The sequence below is a fragment of the Musa acuminata genome, chromosome BXJ3-10 (genome assembly GCF_036884655.1).
Source record: "Musa acuminata AAA Group cultivar baxijiao chromosome BXJ3-10, Cavendish_Baxijiao_AAA, whole genome shotgun sequence".
In the NCBI taxonomy this organism is placed as follows: domain Eukaryota; kingdom Viridiplantae; phylum Streptophyta; class Magnoliopsida; order Zingiberales; family Musaceae; genus Musa; species Musa acuminata.
In genome coordinates this window covers 24,650,712-24,674,436 of record NC_088358.1, presented here as the reverse complement: position 1 = coordinate 24,674,436, position 23,725 = coordinate 24,650,712, and the positions used below count along the sequence as shown (strand labels likewise).

The 23,725-nt window shown below is 39.1% G+C and overlaps 3 protein-coding genes and 1 long non-coding RNA gene across 6 annotated transcripts; 2 read left to right on the top strand and 2 right to left on the bottom strand.

The window, feature by feature from the left end:
- Nucleotides 1-2,714: 2,714 nt before the first annotated feature.
- LOC104000631 (acetyl-coenzyme A synthetase, chloroplastic/glyoxysomal) lies at nucleotides 2,715-8,755 on the bottom strand. The gene is made up of 18 exons (XM_009422719.3): nucleotides 8,405-8,755; nucleotides 8,046-8,189; nucleotides 7,806-7,961; nucleotides 7,600-7,722; nucleotides 7,351-7,519; nucleotides 6,770-6,852; nucleotides 6,499-6,600; nucleotides 6,329-6,417; nucleotides 6,133-6,223; nucleotides 5,767-5,880; nucleotides 4,867-4,943; nucleotides 4,700-4,778; nucleotides 4,476-4,544; nucleotides 4,205-4,380; nucleotides 3,997-4,053; nucleotides 3,778-3,868; nucleotides 3,583-3,681; nucleotides 2,715-3,216 (listed from the first exon to the last, which is right to left on the bottom strand). Exons 1-18 carry the CDS (start codon nucleotides 8,624-8,626, stop codon nucleotides 3,031-3,033), a joined length of 2,127 nt encoding a protein of 708 aa, XP_009420994.2. The 5' UTR covers nucleotides 8,627-8,755; the 3' UTR covers nucleotides 2,715-3,030.
- Nucleotides 8,756-11,307: 2,552 nt separating this feature from the next.
- LOC104000632 (probable protein phosphatase 2C 39) lies at nucleotides 11,308-15,326 on the top strand. Of its 2 annotated transcripts, none has more exons than XM_009422721.3 (6): nucleotides 11,308-11,812; nucleotides 12,054-12,177; nucleotides 12,264-12,359; nucleotides 12,831-14,082; nucleotides 14,174-14,438; nucleotides 14,968-15,326. In XM_009422721.3, the coding sequence occupies exons 4-6, from the start codon at nucleotides 12,883-12,885 to the stop codon at nucleotides 15,093-15,095; spliced, it is 1,593 nt and encodes a 530-aa protein (XP_009420996.2). In that variant the 5' UTR covers nucleotides 11,308-11,812; nucleotides 12,054-12,177; nucleotides 12,264-12,359; nucleotides 12,831-12,882; the 3' UTR covers nucleotides 15,096-15,326. The 2 variants fall into 2 exon arrangements, with proteins under 2 accessions (XP_009420996.2, XP_009420995.2); XM_009422720.3 differs by having other exon boundaries at nucleotides 12,008-12,177.
- Nucleotides 15,327-15,750: 424 nt separating this feature from the next.
- On the bottom strand, nucleotides 15,751-18,323 carry LOC135651580 (nascent polypeptide-associated complex subunit beta-like). Its single transcript, XM_065171770.1, has 6 exons — nucleotides 18,174-18,323; nucleotides 17,219-17,286; nucleotides 16,907-17,055; nucleotides 16,766-16,822; nucleotides 16,573-16,611; nucleotides 15,751-16,138 (listed from the first exon to the last, which is right to left on the bottom strand). Exons 2-6 carry the CDS (start codon nucleotides 17,284-17,286, stop codon nucleotides 15,975-15,977), a joined length of 477 nt encoding a protein of 158 aa, XP_065027842.1. The 5' UTR covers nucleotides 18,174-18,323; the 3' UTR covers nucleotides 15,751-15,974.
- A 204-nt stretch (nucleotides 18,324-18,527) lies between these two features.
- LOC135650930 (uncharacterized) lies at nucleotides 18,528-19,732 on the top strand. 2 transcript variants are annotated; one of them, XR_010501665.1, is made up of 2 exons: nucleotides 18,528-18,769; nucleotides 19,090-19,732. It is a non-coding gene; the product is annotated as an uncharacterized LOC135650930 (long non-coding RNA). The 2 variants fall into 2 exon arrangements; XR_010501664.1 differs by lacking the exon at nucleotides 18,528-18,769 and adding an exon at nucleotides 18,783-18,992.
- The last annotated feature ends 3,993 nt before the right edge of the window (nucleotides 19,733-23,725 follow it).

Here is a 23,725-nt window from a genome sequence, read left to right as displayed (position 1 = left end):
TGTTTTTTTTCTTTTCTTTTAAACAGAAAACAATTTAATTGAATCAGCGAAAAGATCCAGAGTCCCAAATAGTCCGGACTTGAACTGGAGAGAACCCCGAGAGAAAGACTTCTCTTGAGTAAATATATTCATATTTCTACTAATGTGACAAAAAATTATCATGACCCTTGACATGTCCTTGAGGATCTATTACAAGGACCAAGGAGGATGATGGTTAATATGGTTGATGATTTCTATCTAGCTAGCACATCGGATCGGGACGATCACCTTCGTCCAACTAAGGTTTATAAACCTTTAAGCCTGTTAAGCCTGTTAACTAATATCTTAGCTAAAAGTTTATAAACCATATTATACAATACAATCGGCTGATAATCATTGGTGTTAGAACATTTGAGTTTTTTTAAATAAAAATAAAAAAAAATTATTATCCCAACTTAAAGAAAAACTAGCTTGATAATGAAATTTGTTAAAAGCTTCAATAATGCTATCCTTGATGATGTCCCAATAAGCTCAAAAGAATTCCATAGTGTTGAACCCGTCACACCCCAAACTCTTGCCGAGACCTAGGTACTAAAATCTCATCCAAGGAAAAGCTTTCGGACAAATCCCAATAGACATCATTAGATAAACAGAGGGGAGCATGCAAGTGCTTAGTATCCCAATGGACAAATCCCACCCCTACAAGTAGCATTAGTATTACCTCCCAATGGATTTATGTACTAGTCAACAAAACAATTAGATATTTTATCCCCGTTCTCCACCTTAAAACCATCATCTTTCGTAAAAATGCTGATGTAATTTCTGTAAGAAAATCTAGGGGTAATATTAGTGGAAGAATATAAAATAAAAATCTCAAATTTTCTAAAAGGTGTTTATCGTTGTATGTACGAAGATTTATATACAAAGACTCACATGAGTGAAAATCTAATTATGTTACCTAGGAAGATTGTATATTCCTGAATTTCTATATATCGATGAGAGAGAATGAAAGAAATCAAGTGTCATCCTCTTCAGCGATGATCCACATGGTAACGACTACAAAGATGCTTCTCGAATTGCTATAAAATTACTTGAGAAAGAAGAATAGGAGATAGCAGCACAAAAAAGATTGATCATTTTGGTTCTAAGTTAATAAACTTATGAAAAAACTTAGATGTTAGGTCTCTTTTCATAATCCATTGGGTTTTAGTCTTATTCGGTCATTTATGATGTAGTTGACAATTGAGAGCTAAGACTTTATTACAGAGATGAATCAAGTTAGTTTCCTCCCGCTTATTTAAACACTTTCGATCAGCCTTGTCCTCAAGCTTCTCAATCTCAAAACTTATTTCCCTATGCTTCTGCTCAATCTCTTTATACCTCCTCCATCTTATAGTCGAGGCACTCAAACCATTGAGAATATTGTAAACATGGTCTCTATGTTCCTATTCAAATCCAAAAATTTTGCTTCTTTTCCCCTTCTCAACCCTACAAGGAATCTGAAACTATAGGCATCCAACCAGCTATCATTCATAAAGATCCAATCAAATTTGACAGAAATTGTTACACCATGTAAACCTAAGACCATGAAAGTTGACTTCAATTAACCCAAAAGTAGAGATAAAATTCCTAAAATCCATAATAAAAGGAGAGTCAAAGAAAGGTTTACTCATCATGTGAGGAGATTATATTCATGTCTCCACACAGAATTCATGGCACATTATTAAACTCATAAGAAGCAAGTAAATTCCAAAGATTCCTACGATAAAAGAAGAAAAAAAAAAAAGTACTTGCATAAAATTATCGTAAGAATCCAAGAGAACTTACCTGTGTTGTTGAATACTATGCTAATACATTTGTGTTTACTAACCATCTTTGCCTGAAGTCGCTCCTCATCCCATATCATTAGAATCCTTTTTTTATCATCTCTCTCAGCCTCAATGAAGTCACTCTTCCATTTTTGGCGTAATAAGTGCATAGCAAAGTAAACATAACTAAGTTATGCTCTTTTATGAGATATTTAAGATGGGCTAAGCAATTTTTCTTGGTCGCACATTTGCAATTCCAAAACAAAAAATTCATTTCTTCTTTCACCTATGTTTAAATGAGATTACGAGAGGGTTGATACTTCCTAGAGGGAGTTTTTTTCTAGCTTTCCTTCCTTGACTTCGGGATCATCAATTTGGGTTTCAGCTCTTTAGCTTCATTTGTCACTCTTCGGAAGACTTTAGCTGTCATTTTTTTTATCAGTACTAGGAAGGGGATGATGATGATCCTCATCACTAGCTTGGAATTAGTGTCCTCTTGTCTTTTCCATATGCTTTGCTGCTTGGAACCAAAAGTTGTCAGCACCAAGGTTTCTTTCCTTGCTCCATCACTGGGTCAGGATGATGAGCCTCATCTCACTCTCGTTTTTTCTCTAGAGAGTCGTCTTACTTAGGGATATTCTTCTCGAGCAAGAAAAAATATATTTATTAATTATATCAAGAATGTAGTTTGTCTCTATAAATACATGATAATAAAGATAATAAAAAATTGAATTTTGTCAATCCTACCTAATCATTTCATGCACTTTCCTGTCATATATAAATAAGAATTAAATAGAGAAATACTACATCTCGAATGTGATGTGGTAGATTGCATTACATGGGATCACCTGCTCTATCTAATCAATCATCACGGGCTTCTTGCCAAGCCATGCAATTTTTCACTTGCAAGGTACTGAAATCATGAAATTAGTACATATGGTGCCACAACCATTGAAGATTATATGGTAACCAATTTCATAACTATATCTACATCACGAGGACCCGAGTTCTAACCCTTTCACTAATTAATTCATCAGAAGTTTCAAAGCTAAACAGCTAAACTACTCTAGCACTGTAACATTTGCAGCAGGAACCACAGTGACAATGCTCCCACACATATGTTTACTCTGTTAAAAATTCTCCTGGCAGGGCAGCAAAAATATCCATGTACATATACGATCACATAAAATCACACCATAAGTGTGTTAACGTTCAAGAAAATCGATGATGCCAATTATTTTTACTAGCAATCACGGAGTGCGATTAGTTGGTCCACGACACTGGGGTCAGCAAGTGTACTGGTATCTCCGAGCTCGTCCAGCTGCCCGGATGCAATTTTTCGTAGAATCCTTCTCATGATCTTTCCACTTCTCGTCTTTGGCAGTCCGGGTGCCCAGTGAATTTTGTCAGGGGCAGCAAATGCACCAATCTGACAAGAAATCCTTTTTGGTTAGTAAATCGACAAAGGAGCTCATTCATGCTTGTGTTAGAGACAATGATCCATAAGTGAAATAAAAAAAATAGTTGTTACCGAGGTGATAAGGTGATACTGTGCATCCATATTCTGAATGTGAAAAAGTGAATAAAGCAATTCTATTGTCGTTCATTAACAGTATGATATATAGGCACAATCTTCTAAGAAGTTGTTAGTTGGTGGTAATCAAATAGTTTTTGGCCACTTTAATTTTGAGCTCAAGTACATTTTAGATTATCGAAACTATACCCGTAGTTGTACTTTTCTATCACATAAGTTTTCTCGATTGGTAAGATACAAAGATCTACAAGAAGAGTGCACCTGGTTTCTGACTGCCAAAACAAGGCTTTTCCGGAGCTCTTCACCGTATGGAATGCCCTCCACCAAAGTGACAAAAGCATAAATGCCCTGCCCTTTGATCTGATAACAAGAATGGTTAATGAATCAGAGGATGACATATGAATGATGCTTAATGCTTTCTTTGTTGTAGCCACCACAAGGAAGGTATTATCATACCTCATGTTCAACACCAACTACGGCAGCTTCTGCACACTGGGGATGCAAGACCAGAGCAGATTCTACCTCTGCAGTGCCAATACGGTGTCCACTGAAAAAGAATTAAAACATTATAATCCATCAAGGTCATAAAATACAGCAATAGAGAAATTGTCGAGAAATGCTGTGGCTTGATGAAAATCTGTCTAATTGTAGTGAATATGCTAAGCATGTGTGTACCTCACATTGATGACATCATCAACTCTTCCAGTGAGCCAAAAGTAACCATCCTTGTCTCTACCATAATAATATAATAATGGAACATTATAATAATCAAAACCAAGATTTTTTTCCAAATTAAACTATGCAGAGATCAGCATTCATTAAACATATATTGGTGGAGATGAAAGAGGAACTTTCGATCAACTGACAGTCTGGGGAAAGTTACCTTCTGCATCCATCGCCAGAAAAATAATAACCAGCAAATGGTTTAAAATATGTGGTTTCATATCTTTCATGGTCACAGTAAAGCGTACGGAATGCACCAGGCCATGACTTCTTGATGCAAAGATATCCACTGCATTCACCTTCTATCTCATTCCCTTTCTCATCAACTATGACTGGCTGCAATAGTATCTCAAACAGTATTGGAAAATTTAAAAAAAAATATTTCACATTTAAAACCCTTATTTCCATATGTGAATTACATTAGTACATACCTCAATTCCGAAGAAAGGAAAGGTAGCAGAACCGGGCTTCTGGGGCCAAGCACCAGGTAAAGGCGTAATCTGTACACAAACCATAGAAGTTAAGCCATCGGACTTCGACTGAAGGAAAACAATTAAGTTGTGATTTAAATAAAAATTCACAGAAAAGCATACACATATTACATCAAAACAGCTACTGGCCATCAACAAATACAAGGACGGGAACATTCGCTTACCATGAAGCCACCAGTCTCTGTTTGCCACCAGGTATCTGATATAGGGCATCGTGAATCCCCAACAACATTGTAAAACCACCTAGTTTGATGAATATAATACATTTAAGAAATCTTTTAAGCTACAAAAGCAAGACACAGAAAGGTAGTCCAAGGAGTCAGGGCCGAACCTCCATGCACTAGGATTAATTGGCTCGCCTACACTACCAAGAACACGCAGAGACTTCCGGTGGTAGCGAGTGACATACTGCATGAAAGCACGTGTCAGTGGGATCAATAAAAATACATACTCGGATAGTTAAATGGTTGAGGAAATATGTATAAAGAGAGTAAGTATGCTATTCCGCACAAGAAAATTACTTGTATACAATTCTTGTTAGTAGGGTAAATATACCAAAAGAAAAAACATTTACCTTTTTGCTCCAAACAGGAAAACAAATAAATATACAGAAGGTATAGCTATCTCTGTCATTTTCGTAGAATAGGTTATTCTGTTGGAAATGACAAATAACTTGTCAAACATATACCTTTGACCAGTCAGAACAAGTTCCAAAAAGATAAGGTTATTTGGCAAGTTATTACAGGTTATTCTTATTACAACACCTATTCCACAATCAAATGGCCCCCCTATTGCCTAAATAATGGACAGAGACACGAAAGTGTGACTTAAGGGAACAAATTCAACAAAATGGTGTTTCTTGAATGCAGTTTACAATATAAATGCTGGCGAAGTCATGCGAGAATGTTATAAGGAAACACATGCACAGTAGATGGCATGGTTTGTGGTCGAGGAACTTCACAAGAAATTATAAGACGAGAGGAGGGAGGTAACTTATGCAGGAACTTCCAGGGTATTAATGAAATGCTCAAGAACCTACTTTAGTTTATCGGGCATGTAATAAGATACACATTTAGGGTACCATTGGACAGACATAGCATTCACTGGAACAGGTGAATGTCGAAACTAAGCAGATATTAAAGTCTGAAGCAAAATGGACATAAAAAAGTTGAATATGAAACAAACCAAAAAGTGCAATCATGATAGATGAAGTACACCCCAAGGTTATTACCTCATCACTCTCACGCATCAGCGAACGCACCAGGGTTGGGGCTGTGTAAAATATTGTCACCTTGTATTTATCAACAATGTCCCAACAACGTCCAGAATCGGGATAGTTTGGGGCCTGCAGATATTATTCACAAGGTATTAACAATATCAGAATACCTCGTTAACATGAAAAAATAAAAACAGTATTGAGGGCCCAAACATCTAGTAAAAGATAAGAAAAAAGGTGAACAAGGTTCTAAATTTGCAAACAGCCAATGAACTGAATCTAAAATTTTAGGAATCAAAACTGGGGACATTGCATTCAGAAAGGACATCTATTCAACTTCTTTGTCGTTCAAAAGAGGAAAGGACTATTGCAGATAGTTACCCCTTCAAATATCACAACAGTGGCACCATTCAAGAGAGGGCCATACGTAACATAGCTGTGCCCTGTTATCCAACCACAGTCAGCAGTGCACCTGAGTCAGAAGGATAAGAGATAAGAAAGCGTTGCAGAACATATTGCCAAAATTACATTAATAAACATGCTCTGGAACAACCCGTGAACACAAACACCAGCATACCAGTATATATCTGATGGCTTATAGTCGAATGCATACTTGAATGTTGCCGCAGAATACACCATATATCCCCCAGTTGTGTGTAGAACACCCTGCATACGAAAGCATAAATAACCCACATTCAGCATTAAAAAAAAAGGCTGAAAACAATTAAGATAAGAAAGCTCTGTAACCTTTGGTTTTCCAGTGCTACCACTCGTGTACAAGAGAAATAGTGGATCTTCTGCATCAACCCATTCCACAGAGCACTTTATTGGAAATTGTGGGACAACATCCTGAATATTGCAATATGGAAGTGAAAATGGTGTCTCATGTACTAATTGCAAATCAGAGAATGTAATCAAGATGCCAGTTTTGTGCTAAGCATTCAACGGTAACACATTTCATCAAATAACTCAAAGTTCATCTGAATTATGCTGATACTAAGCAACCTATCGGACTGACCTGCCACCATACATCTCTTCCTTCCTGCCACTTGCTGTCTTCTCTCTTCATGGCCGACTTGTTTTCAAAAGTCAAACAGAGGCCTGGTCAACCCAAAAGAAAAAGACACGAGTGTGATCAGTAAAAGGAGAAAAGAAGATCACTCAAAGGTGAATAATGCAACGTATAGAGAACAAAAGCCAACAACAAAAGAGAATTCAGCTCGAACAGATAAAAAATCTTTCTATCATGTTGCACACAGAACATCGAGATTCCTAATCATAACAGCTTGACGAGACTAGATACACTTAGTTTAATCCCATGGCAATTCCAAAGGACATAAAGGACATGTAATAATGTCATTCTCCATCTTTCTTTAAAACTTTGCATTTGATACTCCTTGTATACATCTTAGCCAAAATAGATAAATCAATTTGGTAGTAAATTAAATGGATTATTAAAAAAACTCGAATATGGATGTAAGTCAACAAGGATGAGAAAGAACTGTCTATATTCAGAGGCAGACAATTCAATGACCTGCCATGATATACATGTATTACTCCATGACATATTAAAATTACTCATTTAAAAAAATAACATACCTACGGAGACTCCATTTTTGACAGATTCAATTAGAGCACTGTCAACTATCTCTTTGAGGTGAATTGCTTTGGAACCTCTCCTCACAGCATTGCAGGTAATTACAACTTTGGGTTTGCAGTCAATAATCCTTTGTGCAAGGGCCTCCGCAGAGAAGCCAGCGAACACAACCTTAACAGAGTCTCCAGCATGTCACTTTACCAACACAGATCTCAACTCCATTGCTCCGAAGGAAAAATCCATCAGCTTACCGAGTGGACTGCACCAATTCGCGCACATGCTAGCATTGCAATTGGCAACTCCACTAGCATAGGGAGGTAAATTACCACGGCATCTCCTTTCCGAACGCCAACATGTTTTAAATAATTGGCAAGCTATCACAGCATACACAGATGATCAATTAAACAGGACAAACCCATGGTTCTTTCAATCAAATTTGGAATGGTTCACAGCGTACCTGGCAAACCTTCTCCAAAAGCTCTGCATAGGTCAGCTGCCCATCATCACCTGGTTCATTGCCTTCCCAGTATATAGCAACTTTTCCACCATTCCCTGCCTCAATGTTCCGATCCAAAGCATTATAACTTATGTTCGTACTGCCTCCTTTGAACCACTGCGATCAGCAACGACAATACCACATGAGGTCTAGTGCAGACGATCATTTCAAATCGGCCAAGCTTAAACATCACACGCTTACCTCGAACTTTACAGTCCCCTTCCTCACATCAATGTTCTCGCTGTAGACCTCCGGATCCCACTTGTTATTCCAATAGAACTGCGAAGCAATCTCCGACCAGAACCCCGCAGGATCCTCTATCGAGCTCTCGTACATTTTTCGGTACTAATAGTTCATGAAATCAATGCAGAGATCATAAGCATGCAGATTAATTGGATTTGCCATAATAGAAGATATCATAATCTCTTTGTTCTCCAAAAAAAAGAATATTTTCTTACGGAAGGAAAAAATCTTCATAAAAAAAACAGGATCTTTAAGCCAATAACCACCCTTTTCCTCGCGACAGCCCGGATCGAGGGCTTTAAAGGGACGGGACGCACCTGTTCGGGGGAGGAGACGAGGGCCTGGCGGGAGAAGTCGTGGGAGGGGAAGACGAGGTCGTTCTCCTCGGAGGCGAGTGACTCGGCGAGGATGACAGCGTTGAGATGGGAGATCCGTCCGGCGCCGGACGGCAGCTGGGCCATCGACTCCACGTGCCGGAGGCGGTCAAAGGACGCCACGTGCATAGATGCCGCCTCCGCCTCCGCCTGACGTGCCGTCATCGCGGAACGAAACGGTCACGTCGACCCGCCGCCTCGGCGGAGACCAAGAGACGTACACGGGAAGAGTGAGGAGGAAGGCCCCGACGGAAGGAAGCAATGCCAAGGAGAGGCGATGTCCATTCGAAGCAAGAATTATTTATTGCAATCGTGATGCACCATTCCGCAATACAATTCAAATATTGGTAACATTCATTTACCTATTTATCTTTGAGATTTACTGGATGGGAGGGGTAGATCAGACAAGACAAAGATTGGGTTGGTAGTTGACTTCACATTGGATCACACTACTTGGTTGGCACCGCAAGAACCGGAAAGTCAAAGAGGATTTAGGTGACGGTCATGGCACGGACTTGAATCATCGTTGGGTAGTGGTAGGAATAATGTGGACATCTTGGATTCCGGTGTTGAACGTTTGGGTAAGCGACGAGCGTCGTAGCGAGGATTTGCTGATGCGAAAGGGAAATTTGCCGGATACTATCTATGTTTGGTATTCATTGATGATTGGTTGGTTGTTTGTTATTTGGGTATATTTCGCGTTGACAGAGGAACTAAAGGTCAAATCTTTCATTTGACTATGTCAAATTTTGTTTTGCGTATGTGAGCCCGAATCTAAGCGTAGGGATCGGATGTGTGCATGCTATCTTTCTACTTACCTATTGGCGTTAGGTGGATCCCGAAACCTTCGACTACTCACCACGCAGAATGCCATCATACGAATCCTTATTTTCAAGTGATTGTGTATGGTGTTCTATAGCTGACAAGAAAATAGTTAGTGTAATCATGTGATGCCCGAAGCGGTGGGGTTATTGAAGTCTTTGTCACTGGGATCGTTGAAGCTGGTGACATCCAATCATGACATGGACAACGTTACAAACACTACATCCAAACATGGCAGAGGAATATGGGCCTTCATTGGGCCGTAAAGAAGGACGTGTTGATTTGGGCCAATTCGAGAACAATGTCTTGAATTCCTACGTCCATAAATCCCGATAGGACGTGACGTGCAATCCGACCGTGTCTTGTAGTAAGAACACCAACACATTTTGGGGCTGATGATCGGGTTCAATGGTGCATGGCATGGATGATCGGGTAAAGCCAGCCTACTGACGAATCTTTGCACAGAAAAAAGTTCTGTACAATGTCAGAGATGCACAAAAATCTCCTGCAGGTGCAGGTCATGGCCACACTGGACTGAGTATTCTCTTGCCTCTTGGCAAGGTTGTAAGGCCACTTGGAAGGAATGATAGGATGGCAATTGGATCCGAAAGAGAACCACTAAATATTAGTCACCATCAGGTCTGAGCTGATACTTTTTGTCCTATACGTGCAACCTGTCTGTTGTCTCATTATCCAGGAAAAAGGATTCTGTCTGAAGCTACTTATGTAAGTCCATTAGCTCATGTCTTCTACTGTATGGTCGGTCGATTAAGCTGTTGCAGGGGCTGTCAGGAGATCACATCCTTCCTAAACCATGCCATTGACATTTTATGTCTTTTTATCGAGACAGAATAATGTCATTCCCACGTTGATAGAGTCGAAAATAGTACATGAAAGAAAGCCTTTAGTAATGAGTTTTTAATGCATCTGTATTTGATTTTTATCCAGAAGACATTCCTTCTCGAGGTTGAATCTTATCTTCTTACCACCTACGAATGGATTCACAATACATGTTTTAATCATATACGTATAACCATCAGAAAAGTTTTCTTAAGAACAAGAAGGAATCGTGTTATATTGTCCACATTCAATCAACAGTAGTATAATAAGGAAAATTTCTATTCTTCTCACGTAGATCATAGCATTGAGCTGTGCTGGTCCTTTCCCATGTTTCCTTAGTTTTATGGCCATCACATAATTACACCCACTCTTTCTATATAAATGAAGAACAATTAGTGGAATCGAGTGAATATTATTGATCATCCAAGTCCGTAATTACGCCAATTTATAAGCAATCCGAGTCTTACTCCTTACCTGAAACAGTCTGTGAAGGGGAGTCGGCCGGGAATTGACCCGTCGACGGAGTCACGGCCAGAAAAAGTCGCTGAAAGCAATAGCGGATTGCACCCATCGAGGAAGCTTTCGTTACTCTGTCGTATTCGAAACGATACCTTTTATATCTCCTTTCTATTACGCACCAAAAGACAAAAAAGAAAAGCAATCCCATTTCCGATGAACCATGTAACATACGCAAATTATACCTCGAAATGTGTTATATGAAATAGAGTGACTCGATGTTGCATGTTATTCTCTATAATATTATAGTTATATTTAACATCTCGATTTTTATATATATATTTTTAAATTATATTTGTTATTTCTATATTTATTATAAAAATAAATTATTTAATTATATTTATTTTCACATCATTAATTTTACTGATGAAAATATTATAGGATTTATCACTAGAATGACTCTAACTTGATTTATCATCAAGTATTGTGTACGTGTGATATTTTCTCATGTACGAAAAAAGAAATATTTTTATTTTTATAAATATAAAAATTTAAATATAAATGTTAAAAATAAAAAAAATTAAATATAAATGTTAAAAATATAAAAATAAATAAATATAAATGTTAAAAATATAAAGATAATTAGTTGCTGGAGATCATATCTAATTAGCTCGGTTCCGAATCCATGCGTGCACGACGTTGGTGTTGCAGTTACGGTGCGTCACTCTCCTCTGCGTGGGCTATCCTCGGCCAGTCGCGGAGGTCGTCGGGTGGCAGAATTCGCGGCTTGCATGTCGCGGTGTGAGTGAACGCGAAGCCGCGCCCCGCCCTCGAGCCTCGCTCTCTCGTCTTCTCTTTGGCCTCCTCTCCCACCACCTGCTCGCCTCACGCAAAAAGTCCACTTCTTTTTTCTGATTCTGATGGATTCCCGCGGCCCCGCGACTCAATCATTCTGTCCCGACGCCGAGAGCAACTGATGTGTTCGATCCCATAATCTAATCTCAAGTTGATGGGCTTTTTAATCAATCAATATACGCAGTGGAATCCAACACGCATCTTGGGAAGCTGGTCAACCGGTCCTTCTTCTCCTCTATATCTTCCTCCCATCCGTGCCCTCCCAACCACGGACTCAGCCGAAGCCTCCTTCAGCCTCCCAGAAACCCTGTAACGCAACTCCAGGTTGGCAGTCCCTGCACAGCGTCTCCTTTTCGTCTGCGCATTTTCCATCATCAGGTGAGTCCCTTGTGAGCCTCTGTACCCTTGCGCTTGATTTCTCTGGATACCTTGTGATTTATAGCGAGATTTGGTTTTGGAAGTTGCTGTATGCCGATAAATTTCTCTTCTTTTTTTTGGAGATTACGTCTCTGAAAGCTAGAATTTTGCTCACTATGATAAATGTTTCCGACTCAAAATTTCATGTGCCTATAGAAGGAATGGTATTCTGGCAAGGTTTGCTTGTATGTCGTATTTGTAGTTATCGGAATCAAGGAAAGCTCCTCCTGGCTACCACTTCGATCTGTTAGAGCGATATACCATGGGGCAAGCAGGGCATCTCCATCGTGTAATGATGCGTGTGATTTGAGTTAATGGAAGCAGTGGTACATGTCTCGAATCTGGCCTCGTTTCCTTTTCGCACCATGTGTTATGGTTTGGCTCTAAAGTCCCTCTCTCGCTTTGATTGCAGAAGGTGTCTCTTAAGAAATCAGGTGTTGGGACTGTTCTTGCTGGATCTTACCCGTGGGTTCATTCGTTAAGCAGAAGACCCCCCTTTAGTTGGCAGGTGATGCCTTTTGCCCCTTATCTGTTCGTGTAATTTCCCGTATGGAGAGGATGGATTTCAGGGAAGCAGAGGTTTTCTTTGAGGATATTGTAAAGGTTTCATCATTGCTTTTATGTTACAAAAGATTGAATTTTAAAAAATTAATATACCATTATCCTCATCTAGGAAACATGTGTTTGCAATATAGAGAACAATCTTGCCACTTTCATTGTGATGAATTGCACGATTCATCAAATTTACACATTGGAGGAGTCAGTTTAATTTTATCTCGGACTGAGGGATACTTTGTTTCATATTACAAGATTGTACAGCAACATATATGTTGGCCTCTTCATCCACTTTCCTACATATTTTCCCTTCCTTTCAATAGCTCGTTGAGGAACATAAAAAACCGATACAGTAAGCTTCCACCAAAAACAAGGTACTTTTGCAGGTTACCTATTGAATCCATATGTTGACATTATTTTGCAGGTTATGTGTGTTTTTGAGTACAAGTGTAGAAAATTCTGTCATCTCAAGAAAAATGGGAGCAGAAATTTCTCTTGAAGAAAGAGCCAGGCACAACCATCAATGCACGAGAAGCCTCCCATTTCTATGTTCTGAGAAAATGGAGGAATTTGAGAAAAGTCCCAAATCTTCAAGTGACCTCAATGTCAGCTTTGGCTACCAGTGCAGTGCCTATCAAAGCAGTCTTTGTTCTTCTGAAGTTAATTATAAGTTTGAACTCTCTTCTGGTGTTAATATCCAAGAATCTAACATCAACAAGATGCGGAATAGTTCTTTCTCTTGTTTGTCTGGTGCTGCGCTCAGTGCAAATCATACCTTGGCAAACACAAATATATGCAATGGTGTCATTGGAGAGGAGATTTTACCTGAGCTAGATTCACCACAGTCTTTCAAAAGGGTGTTATCTTCTGCATCTCTTTCAAGGCTGGACTTGCATTCACCATCTTCTCCCTCTGACAGTGGCACACTTGAAGGGGTTCGATCATCGAGCTTTTTAAATGCTATGGATGTACAAATGGCTGGTGGAGCAGCCGGGGAAGACCGCGTACAAGCAGTATGTTCTGAAGAGAATGGATGGCTCTTCTGTGGAGTATATGATGGCTTTAATGGACGGGATGCTGCTGATTTTTTAGCTGGAACACTTTATGAAAACATAGGCTATAACCTATTCCTGTTGGAGTGCAAGATTAATCAACAAAATAATGAGAAAAATGTTCAACATCCATCCGGAGGACGCACCACTAAAAGTGAGCTATCTTTGGCCATCGAGAGCTTAAACAACAAGTTGAAGCCAAACTTGTCACTGAATTCTACAGAAGAATGCTCAACTGAGTCATTTCGGCTCGGTGTCCTGAATTGCCTTACTAGCGCCTTAGTCCAAGCTGAAAATGATTTCATGTATAGGGTTGAGCAAGAAATGGATGATCGCCCTGATCTAGTTTCTGTTGGCTCTTGTGTTCTAACGGTGCTTCTTCATGGGATGGTCTTGTATGCTATGAATCTAGGAGACAGTAGAGCTGTGTTGGCTACAAGTAGTCTCATTAAAGATGATCCACCTCGAGCTATTCAATTAACTGAAACTCATACACTTGATAATGAGGAGGAATATAGAAGAATTTTAGCTGATCATCCTGATGAGCCTTCTCCCGTAACTGGCGGAAGAGTGAAAGGAAAGCTGAAGCTTACTCGTGCATTTGGTGTTGGTTATTTGAAGAAGGTAATTTGGTATTGTTAGCGATTTTTTTTGTCAGTTTAAAATTTTGGCCAAACAGATGTATCGGTGTAAATCCTTTTTATGTCTTGTGCAGAGAAATTTAAATGATGCTCTGATGGGAATTCTTCGTGTTCGTGACCTGCGTAGCCCGCCATATGTTTATACTCATCCATTCACCACAAGCCACGAGGTTTCGGAGAATGACTTGTTTGTTGTTTTGGGAAGTGATGGATTGTTTGATTTCTACACAAACGATGAAGTTGTGCAACTGGTTCATCAGTTTATAGAGGATCATCCATTTGATGATCCAGCAAAGCATTTGATCGAGCAGCTTTTGCTAAGAGCTGCAGAAAATGCAGGTATTTCACAGTTTATAATGTTTTTTAATTAATTATTCATGTACATATTCATGATATACTAACATATGTTGCAAATCAATAATTATATATACATTATTGTATAATTGATTTGATATCGAACTGAAGAGAACATGCAGCAACAGACACGAGTTTCGATACATGTGCATCAAATTTATGATTTACAGTTTTGTTATTCAACCTAACTTTATAATTTTAAAATTTTAAGCCTAATCATATGGTTTGTAAGCTTCATTACGATGTTAAATTTTAGATTTCCTCTGTCACTAGAAAAATTAGTTTAAGGTATGGGCTTATGTAACTCTGTTATTATTTGTTTTTTCTTTTTTGTCCTTTTCGACCAGCCATATAATCGCCTCCTTTGGATAAACCACAACAAAAGCTGCAGCGAGTAATAAAATAATCTTTCAGATTTTCTTTCTAATAAACATGGATTCCTTTCATGTATAATTTTCTTATTTAGGTTTATATTATTATTTCATGTAATTTAGTAACTTCTTTTGGCAAACAGGTCTTACGACTGAAGAACTGATGAACATTCCTCTTGGGAGGAGGAGAAAGTATCATGACGATGTTACTGTCATCGTGATCATTCTAGGTAATAAGCAAAGAACTTCAACGGCATCCACAGCAATTTAGATGAGCATTTTAGCGTGTTAGTGTACGTTACTATTATCCTCGAGACAGTTTGACGGAGAAGCTTTAGCTGATGAATAAATGTTGTCGTTGCGTCTATATCGAGATGTCTGGCGATTAGTGCCCTGTTGCGCTGTTAATAGGTCTCATGCTCGATACATGTTACAAGTATCGCAAGTATTGCTTTGTTTTCCAAGACAAGTTATCCATTGGTATTTAGTCTTTGTTAGTCCATATGTTGATGTAGCGATTGCTCCAGCCAGTGTTTAGTCAAGTGTTACTTAAAAGATTTTGTCTTGATTGTGATGCTGCCAAGGTAAGGGCTGGATAGGAAAGGCAAGTACTCATGGAACGGTTGATGATGATGATGGTAATGTGTGAGTGGCAATCCATAAACAACACTTTCTGGTGCTCAAGCTTAAACCTTCAATAGAAAATCCACAATGGCATGCTCACAACCTGAAACGAAAAATCCAATGAAAACAACTGAGAAAGGTAGATCCACGGAGCGGTGGCCACTTTACACTCTCGCGAGTCTAATGGTTGTTGGCTTCACGATGATAGAATTAGAAGAGTGCTGCACGACCTTTCAAGTTGCCCATATGCGCCACATCGTTGTTGCTAGAAAGGCACACATACAAGCTTTGAGATAAAGGAATCCAGCAAACATCAAATGACAGGTCCACACTGCCTTTGGGTTAATCATGGACTAGCCCGAGTAGATAATTTAGAACAAGCGTTAGTCTGACATTCTTTTGAAGAAAATAACACCAGATTTGTGTTCGGGTGCTCCAAGTTACATAAATGACAGAATTTGCTTCACCATCCAAAATGAGGAAACAACTGCATGAAAGGTAGAACTTTTCCGGAAGCAAATCTCCTCTACGAAGCTTGATTTTCATCAGCAGCTGCTTCAAATGTCTCTCCAGGCACCAGTTCAGGGACATCATCCTCATCATCATCCTGCTTTGCTGTGGGACCTGTACCCGGTGCCTGTTTCTGCAAGTGCTCTGCAAGCCTCTTCAGGTTCTCTAAGTTATCGGGCCCTGAAGAAATTAGAATATTATCATAATGTCATAACATAACAATCTGAGAAAAATGAAATCTTTTGTAAGTGTGAGATAGCAAGTGCAGCAATTTAGATAAGCTGTTCGCCAGTCCCATACAAACAAATGCAAACAAAGTGGAAATAACCACACAAAATAGTTAGTGAACGAGGAAATTTTTCCAGCATTAGCATTCAGCATTTTGAAAAGTAATAAACATAGTAAACGTGAAATCAAAACAATGCAGCAAGATCAGACACAAACAGTTCAGCAAGGTCCCTATTTATCAAAGATATATAACTTGAAGCCATGATGCATGTGCATTTGCAAATTAGTAGACTAGCAGAGATGCACAGGTTGTGGTGGAAACCGAACATAAAGTCCAACCCTTCGAAGAAAGAACGGCAAAAATGGGCTGGTGGGAGTAATAGTACCGAGTTGGTTAATGATCCCAGGTAGCAGATCTTGAAGTTCTGTCACCAGAAAATGCCATGTGTAAGTTGTACCCAAGAATTTCAGAAGAAAACATTTCAACAAAAAATAATAATAAATAAAATAAAATAAAATTCTGTTAACTATCTCTTAACATAAACCAAAATCAGACTATTACGAGAGATATTTATGTACTTTTTGTCTGAGGAGAGCCACTAACAACCCATGTATTGGCTGCAATAGAAGCTTGCACTGAAAAAGAAATAAAGTAGGAAAAAATCATTAGGTCCTTATCAAATAATTCAGTGTTTTTTTAATGCATACAATGTTCATTACCCTTAGGGTTAACAAACTGAATAACAAGATCATCCTTAAAAATGTTGACTTCTTCTATAGCAGGAATGGCATTTACGCCTATTCTTTTCAATGTGCTCTGTAGCCTCTTATCGTCTGTTGTTGTAGTCTTGTGAACTGCCTTCTTCTTCCTAGTCAAAATGCAGGTAAAAAGAAGACATTTACAGCGTTCTCTAATCAGCCTCTAAAAATAATATTGCAAATTGCAGAGTAAAAAGTTTCAGCCTCCTAACTATACAAAAGTAACTAGTGAAGGTGTTATCATTCCAAAGAAGGTGCCAAAACAATTAAAACCTGCGCATACTGCCCTTTCCACCAGTGCGAACAGCACCGGCCATCTTCATGAGCTTCTCCACATTCATCTGCCAGAAAAAAACATCATATGATGATGGAACTAGAAGGTGATATTGTCAAGCCCTGGTGAAAAGACATATTCCAACTAAAGCTTTCAGCTCTCAAAGCCAGCAAACAAAACCAAGTCCCTTTCACTGACTGCGTATGATGACCATTAGTATAGGATCAGGACGATCTTTACCAGGAATGAAAAGCTCGAGTAGCAAAAGCAACAATAAGGACTTTCAGATAGGGATTAAACATGACAAGGTGAATGATTGAGAAGTGGTCATCGAGCAGCTATATGAGTTTTTTATTACATTACCATTTATAGCATCTCCATTTGCTTCAATTTTTTTTCAGAGAAAAAAATAACAATGATAACGATCTCTGCTGCTGACTTTTAATTATTATTATACATCACAAAGCTTAAAAATCTTAAGGTATACATATACGCAGCAAGAAGATTAATTTGGTTGACTGCAAAGCACTCTACACACTCGAGAGGCGCCTTTTGCCTACGCCTGTGAGATACTAGCCCTTAATGCACCAGCTCAGATAAAATGGATTGTTAAAGAAGCCCGAACCATCTAACATTCAGCATCTCGAACAGAGGTAGGACACATCTATGCATCAAAAAACGACCAAATAAAGATCAACATGCATTCCCCATTCATAAGATGGCATCAAAAGTACTAGCCCTAAGAGAGAGGCTCTGGAAACAAATTCCACAGGCAAGAATGAGATGAGATCAGAATTCAGACACCAAACCTTTTCCAGATGGCTAAATAACCTGCAACATCTAGTGAAACAGCTAAAACCCTGAACCCTAATAAATGAGGAATCAGTCAACCCTTCGAAGCAGTCGTTAACTTAGCGGGACGGGGACATTTGAAGGTGAGATGACAGGAATCACCTTTGCAACGGAGGGAGGGCAAGACGCGAAGGAAGAAGAGGAGGTGGTGTCGCCGGTGGACGCCGACGCCGCAACTGCGCTACAGGAGAAGGGTAGGGCGGACGGAGCATAAATGCTTCGTCACTCGACCAGATTACTGAGGTGCCCCGGTCCTTGATTGGAATTACGAAATTGGTCGATTAATTCATCCAAACCCGACCCGATATATATATATATATACATATATATATATATATATATACATATATATATATATATATATATAATATTCCTCATCTTATTTATATTCCAGTTAAAAAGGGAGGGAAAACACTTGCGTTGATATAAATCGGTGCCTTCAATATTTATTGGTGACGGGTGATACGTCCAATTGACATATATAACCACATTTCCCTGTGCTTATATAAAAAAATAGTCTTTTATCCTGGGCCGGGTCGAGAAACATCTTTTGCAGACCGGCCCGGTCAAGGTCGGTGCCGTCGCATGGAAACACCTTGGGCCGAGGCGTGGCGCATTCAAATTCTGTAGGTCTTCCAGGTAGTTCATGAGGCCATGCTTCGTCTTGGGGACAGAGCGGGAAATGGCGCTACGGAAAGGTTTCCCTCTTCCCTTCCTCTATTTCTTTTCTCTCCGACGCCGAAGGTTTTTTCCTCTAATTTACTCCACGTTTTTTCTTCTTTTCTTGATCGCTTTATCTCTATCTCTGTTGGTTGTGGTTTATGGATCTCTGTAAATCTATATTGGTTTTGATATGTGAGAAGCCGATTATGACGAACACTGTTGGCGCGCGCGATCTTGGATCAGTCGCCTTTGGTGATGGTGAACTCATGATTCTTATGATTATATATGGCCCTCAACATAGATCTTAAATCAATTGTATCTTCTCTTCGATGTTTCGTTTTCTGGTCGTTATAAGGCGATGGTGGGGCAGCTTGGATGGTCGGCATGGGAACCGCAGCAGCCATGTTTAACTCTTTGGATGGGATTCGGTGGAAGAGAGAAGAAAAAACCAGATCGCTTCTCCTCCGCTGATAAGAGAGGAGAAGATGCAACATCACTTCTCCTCCGCTGAGAAAACGGAGAAATGCAAGATCGTTTGTCCCCGTGATGAACAAGTAGCGAATCTGAACCTTCCCTATTTATTATTATTGTTATTAGATCTAGAGTTATGGCACTTATGTTGGAGTTCAGTCTGCGTCCACTTCCAGCAGCTGCCTTTCTCCAAGCCTAATTTTGGCACCCATGTTGGAGTTTAGTCTATTTGCTCAAGTGATTGTTTAAGGTAGCATTTTGCCCGGGAGCATCAAAAACCCTTCTGTTTTTGCATTTTGTTGAAATAAAGCTTGGGCATGAACCTGGGAGTATCAATTAATGTTGTAGAATTGTTTTTATTTTTCCAAGCTTATTAAGGATTTAATAGGTTTAGACCAGGATTATCCTATCTAAAGTATCCATTTGCTCCAAAGGTTGTTCTATTCATTAGGAGCTGAATCAGATTTATAGGAATCCCTTTTGTTACTCCACTCAATAGTTTAAGTGTAATACTCTGTTAGCAATGGTCGACATGAACCATGTTGATTTAGTTATTATTGCCTAAAACATGTGATGTTTGAAATGGAAGAAATATTTAAGCAATCACCTTTTGTGTCTTCACTCTTAGGCAACAGAGTCTTGATTCTGTAGAAGTATAAAAATTGTGTTGGCTCTGGATGCTGTCACACTGTTTGTTGTCACCCTTAGACTAGCAGAGTCTTTTAGTTTTTCTGCATATATATGATTTTTGCTTGATTCTTAACAAATTTTCTGCATTGATTTCAATTTTTTTTTAACTCACCACTGCTCCTTATCATGTTGAATTTCTCCATACAAACGATTATTTTAGGCAGCATTTGAATCTGGGAGTGTTAATTGGTCGTTAAGAAGTTTATCCAGCATATTGTGGTAGGGAGGAATTATAAGCCAATCAAAGTTATTAATGATGATAGTTTTAGTTGAAATAATATGCCAAAGTATGGTTGTATTTTTAGCATGTTTAGAAAACACTTCATGTATAATTAAAAGTTTCCTTTGAATCTTGTTGGTGTATACATTCATCGTATTGGAAATTTTTGCTGGCTGTACAGTAGATTGTTGCATTGGTGTGCAACATGTTCAAAAGATTTACTTCCAGTGTCAAATGTAGATTCTTGCACATAGGATTTGGCATTTCCATGGATAGTATCCAGAGATGTTTTTGTTTGAATAATTATTAATGGCATGTTTAATGTTTATGTTTATGTATATATCTAATCAGGTGCATATATGGGAATCAACATGTTTGCAAGATGTCACGTTCTTTATTACTGTCGGAGCAATCTTGTCTTAAATTTGCTTTATTGTTTTTACACATGGTGTGTCCTTTGAAATTGTCAATGCGATGATAATGGGTGATACCATGCTTCATGTGTTTGATCCATGTCTGTCCCTCACATTAGGTCTTTGCAAAGATGTTTTAGCAACTAAGACAAAACATGTGTTATCAAAATGTGTCAACACATTTTGATATTGGTTAAGTTTACTTTTTCGTTCCTCCAGTGTATGTATGTTATCACAATTTTTCAGGAAATAGAGCTTTATTCATGATTAAAGTCTAATTATCTTGTGTTGGCCATGCATGCACTTCATCTTTTTGCTAAACAAGTCACTGGCCTCTTTTCAAGTTTAATTCCTGGCACTCATGCCAGACTACTGGCTCTAAAAAGATTGATATATGCATTTGTTGGATCTAGGAGCGTTAATTACTGGGTTAGATATTTGTCTATCATAGAGGTTGCGAGGGATTTGTCAATCGAAGTAACTTGATGAGGATGATTTTGCTTGAAACAATCCATCAGGAAGTGAGGTATTGTTAGTATGTTTACTATGAATTTCTATCATCATAAGTTTCTCAATGTTATAGGTATATGTATTCGGTATATATGAAATATTTGCTGGTTGTACATGCTTCTGCAATCAATTTATTCTCTTGCTGAGCAAGATTTTGACATTTATATGGATAATCTCTTTAAAAGTCATTTGTTTGTATAGTGATACAAGATTAGTGTGAACAGATGCAGAATTTAGTTAAAATAATTATTTTCTTGCTGTTCATTTTCTATGGATAACCTCTAGAAATGTTATTCGTTCATATGTTCATATATAGGATTAGTGGAAGAACATGCACATATCTAATTTTGATACTTGGCTTCTTTTTCTTTTTTATCGCCTCTCTGTTGTAGTTCTAAGAAGAATATGCACTTCATGTTCTGTGAGTAATATTCTCTTGTAGTAATTTCTACAAATGTTGTTTGTTCGAAGGATCACGTTGGATTGGTGTAAATGTTCTTAATTTAGATATCTAGCAGCTTGCTTTTTCTTTTTTCCCTTCACTTTTGGGGGCAGTTTGTTTGTATATGATGTCTATCAAGGTTTTTACGTACACAATTTAGTCTAAAATATAGGAACTCTTGATCTTAAATTGCACAAGGATGACTTTATGGTAGCAAATTGTTTGGGATTTATATACAGATCTTAAATTGATTGCTTTATGATGAACTGTTAGTAGGGTTTCTTGCTATCTCAAACTTAGTCATTATCATCAGACACGGCATGTCTTTTATATCAAATAATGCAGTGTTAATTGTTGATTCTTGTTTACAGATGTTTCGGCTCATTAGTACCTCAATTCAAACTTCTTTTTCAGCTTTGGTGCATTTTGCTTGAACAACACCTATGCGTATTGTGTGATAATATTGGCTCCATATGCTGGCATGAGTTGACGTTTGATATTAGTCTAAATTTATACAACATTTTAATGAGAATGTGCTGTCACAATGCAGCCTGCATGCTACTTTAGTAAGTACATGCTACTTTAGTAATTAGTCTTATGTAAGTACGGCTGCCATTGTTTATAATAATTTTAATTTTCTTAATTTAGATAACTAGCAACTTGCTTTTTCAAGCAGAAGAGATGGGATTTTGGATTGCCCATCCTGCAACGTAGGGCTGCGAGCCCGCCTCCGCCATTACATCAAGCAGTGTAGGGCTGCAATGCCGACACAACTTGGAGCCAAAAGTATCATTGATTGGTCGTGGTTCACCGCGCCACGTTGGGCTCACATATGTACATCTCTGGCTGTGGTTTTCCGCAGCGAGATGCGAATGACAAGTGCTTTTGAGGGAACAAGACAAATTCTGATGAATCATTAGTACTATTATGATACATCCACAAAACGACTGAGCCCAATTACTTGACAATTCAAACAATTGCATCAAATTTGTAAGTTATTGATTCGATCAAGATCCTGCGCTCTAAATTTCATAAGATATGATTTGATCCAGCGTCAATAGCAGGGCGATGTACTAATCGTGTTAGGGGCTTGCGGTAGATCGAGTTCAATTGTGATGTGTTACTAAGAGTCTAAGAGTACATGTCGGGTCAGGTCCAACCTCATCTGGCGTGCGAGATGAGTCAGGTCAGCTTTGTCAGGGCATGGCTGATCCATGGCTGCCTGTTCGAGCCCCGATTGTATCGTCGAGGAGCGAAATGCTTGACCCGAGTGGAGAACCCGACTCGCCATAGAATAACTCCACCCGACAACGCAATCGATCGTCCAAAACATGTCCAGGTAGATTCCGCCTGCCAGATTTGCGTTGAGATTCGCGCTCGGGGTCGTCTGCTGCTGACGCTGTTTCCATGTCCTGCATCAGTCGCGATGTCGGTGGCCGAGCGGCTCGATGTATATATAACTCAGAAGGCCGGTCCCTTTCGGGTACGATCGGTCGTCCGTTCCTTCGTTCTTTCCTTGCATCAATCCCCTCTCGTTGCTGTCATCCTCACATTGAAACTTTCTTTTTTTGGAATTTCTAGTACTTTTCTTGTTTCGGAGAATTAGGATTCCATCGTTCTTTCAATTCCTTGTCTGTTTCATCGGTTTCTTGTGTCAATCCCCTCCCCTTCCTACCATCCTCGCATTGATTCTTTCTTTTCTTGTAATTTCTGGTGATTTTCTTGTTTCTTTAATCGGTTTCCGTTGCTCTTTCAGTCCTCTTTGATTCCTATTGCTTATTCCGATGATTCTTGGCGTTCTTTGTGCTTCTTTTATTCATTTCACTCATGGAATGCAGTGAGCGCAACAGCGATCGTGGACCGAAGCGGGAATCCCAACCCTCTCGTTTGGGCTTCGTTCACCTTCAACCCCTCGGGGACCCGCCTGCGATCCGACCGGGTCTACACCGTCGGCCGGAGGCACCGCAATTGCGATCTTGCGCACTAAATTACATAAGATATATCGGGTCGGAGTCTAGGGAGATGACGTGACACAGTGCAACTTCGAAGCTTCGTCAGGGAATTTGGCTAATCCATGGCTGTCTGTTCGAGTTCCACTTTTATTCGAGGAACCAAATGTTTGACCCGAATGGAGAACCCGACTTGCCGTAATTCTGACTCGACCCAGTAACGCAATCGATCATCTAAAACATGTCCCGGTAGATTTCGCCCGCCAGATTTGCGTTGAGATTCGCTCGAACCATCT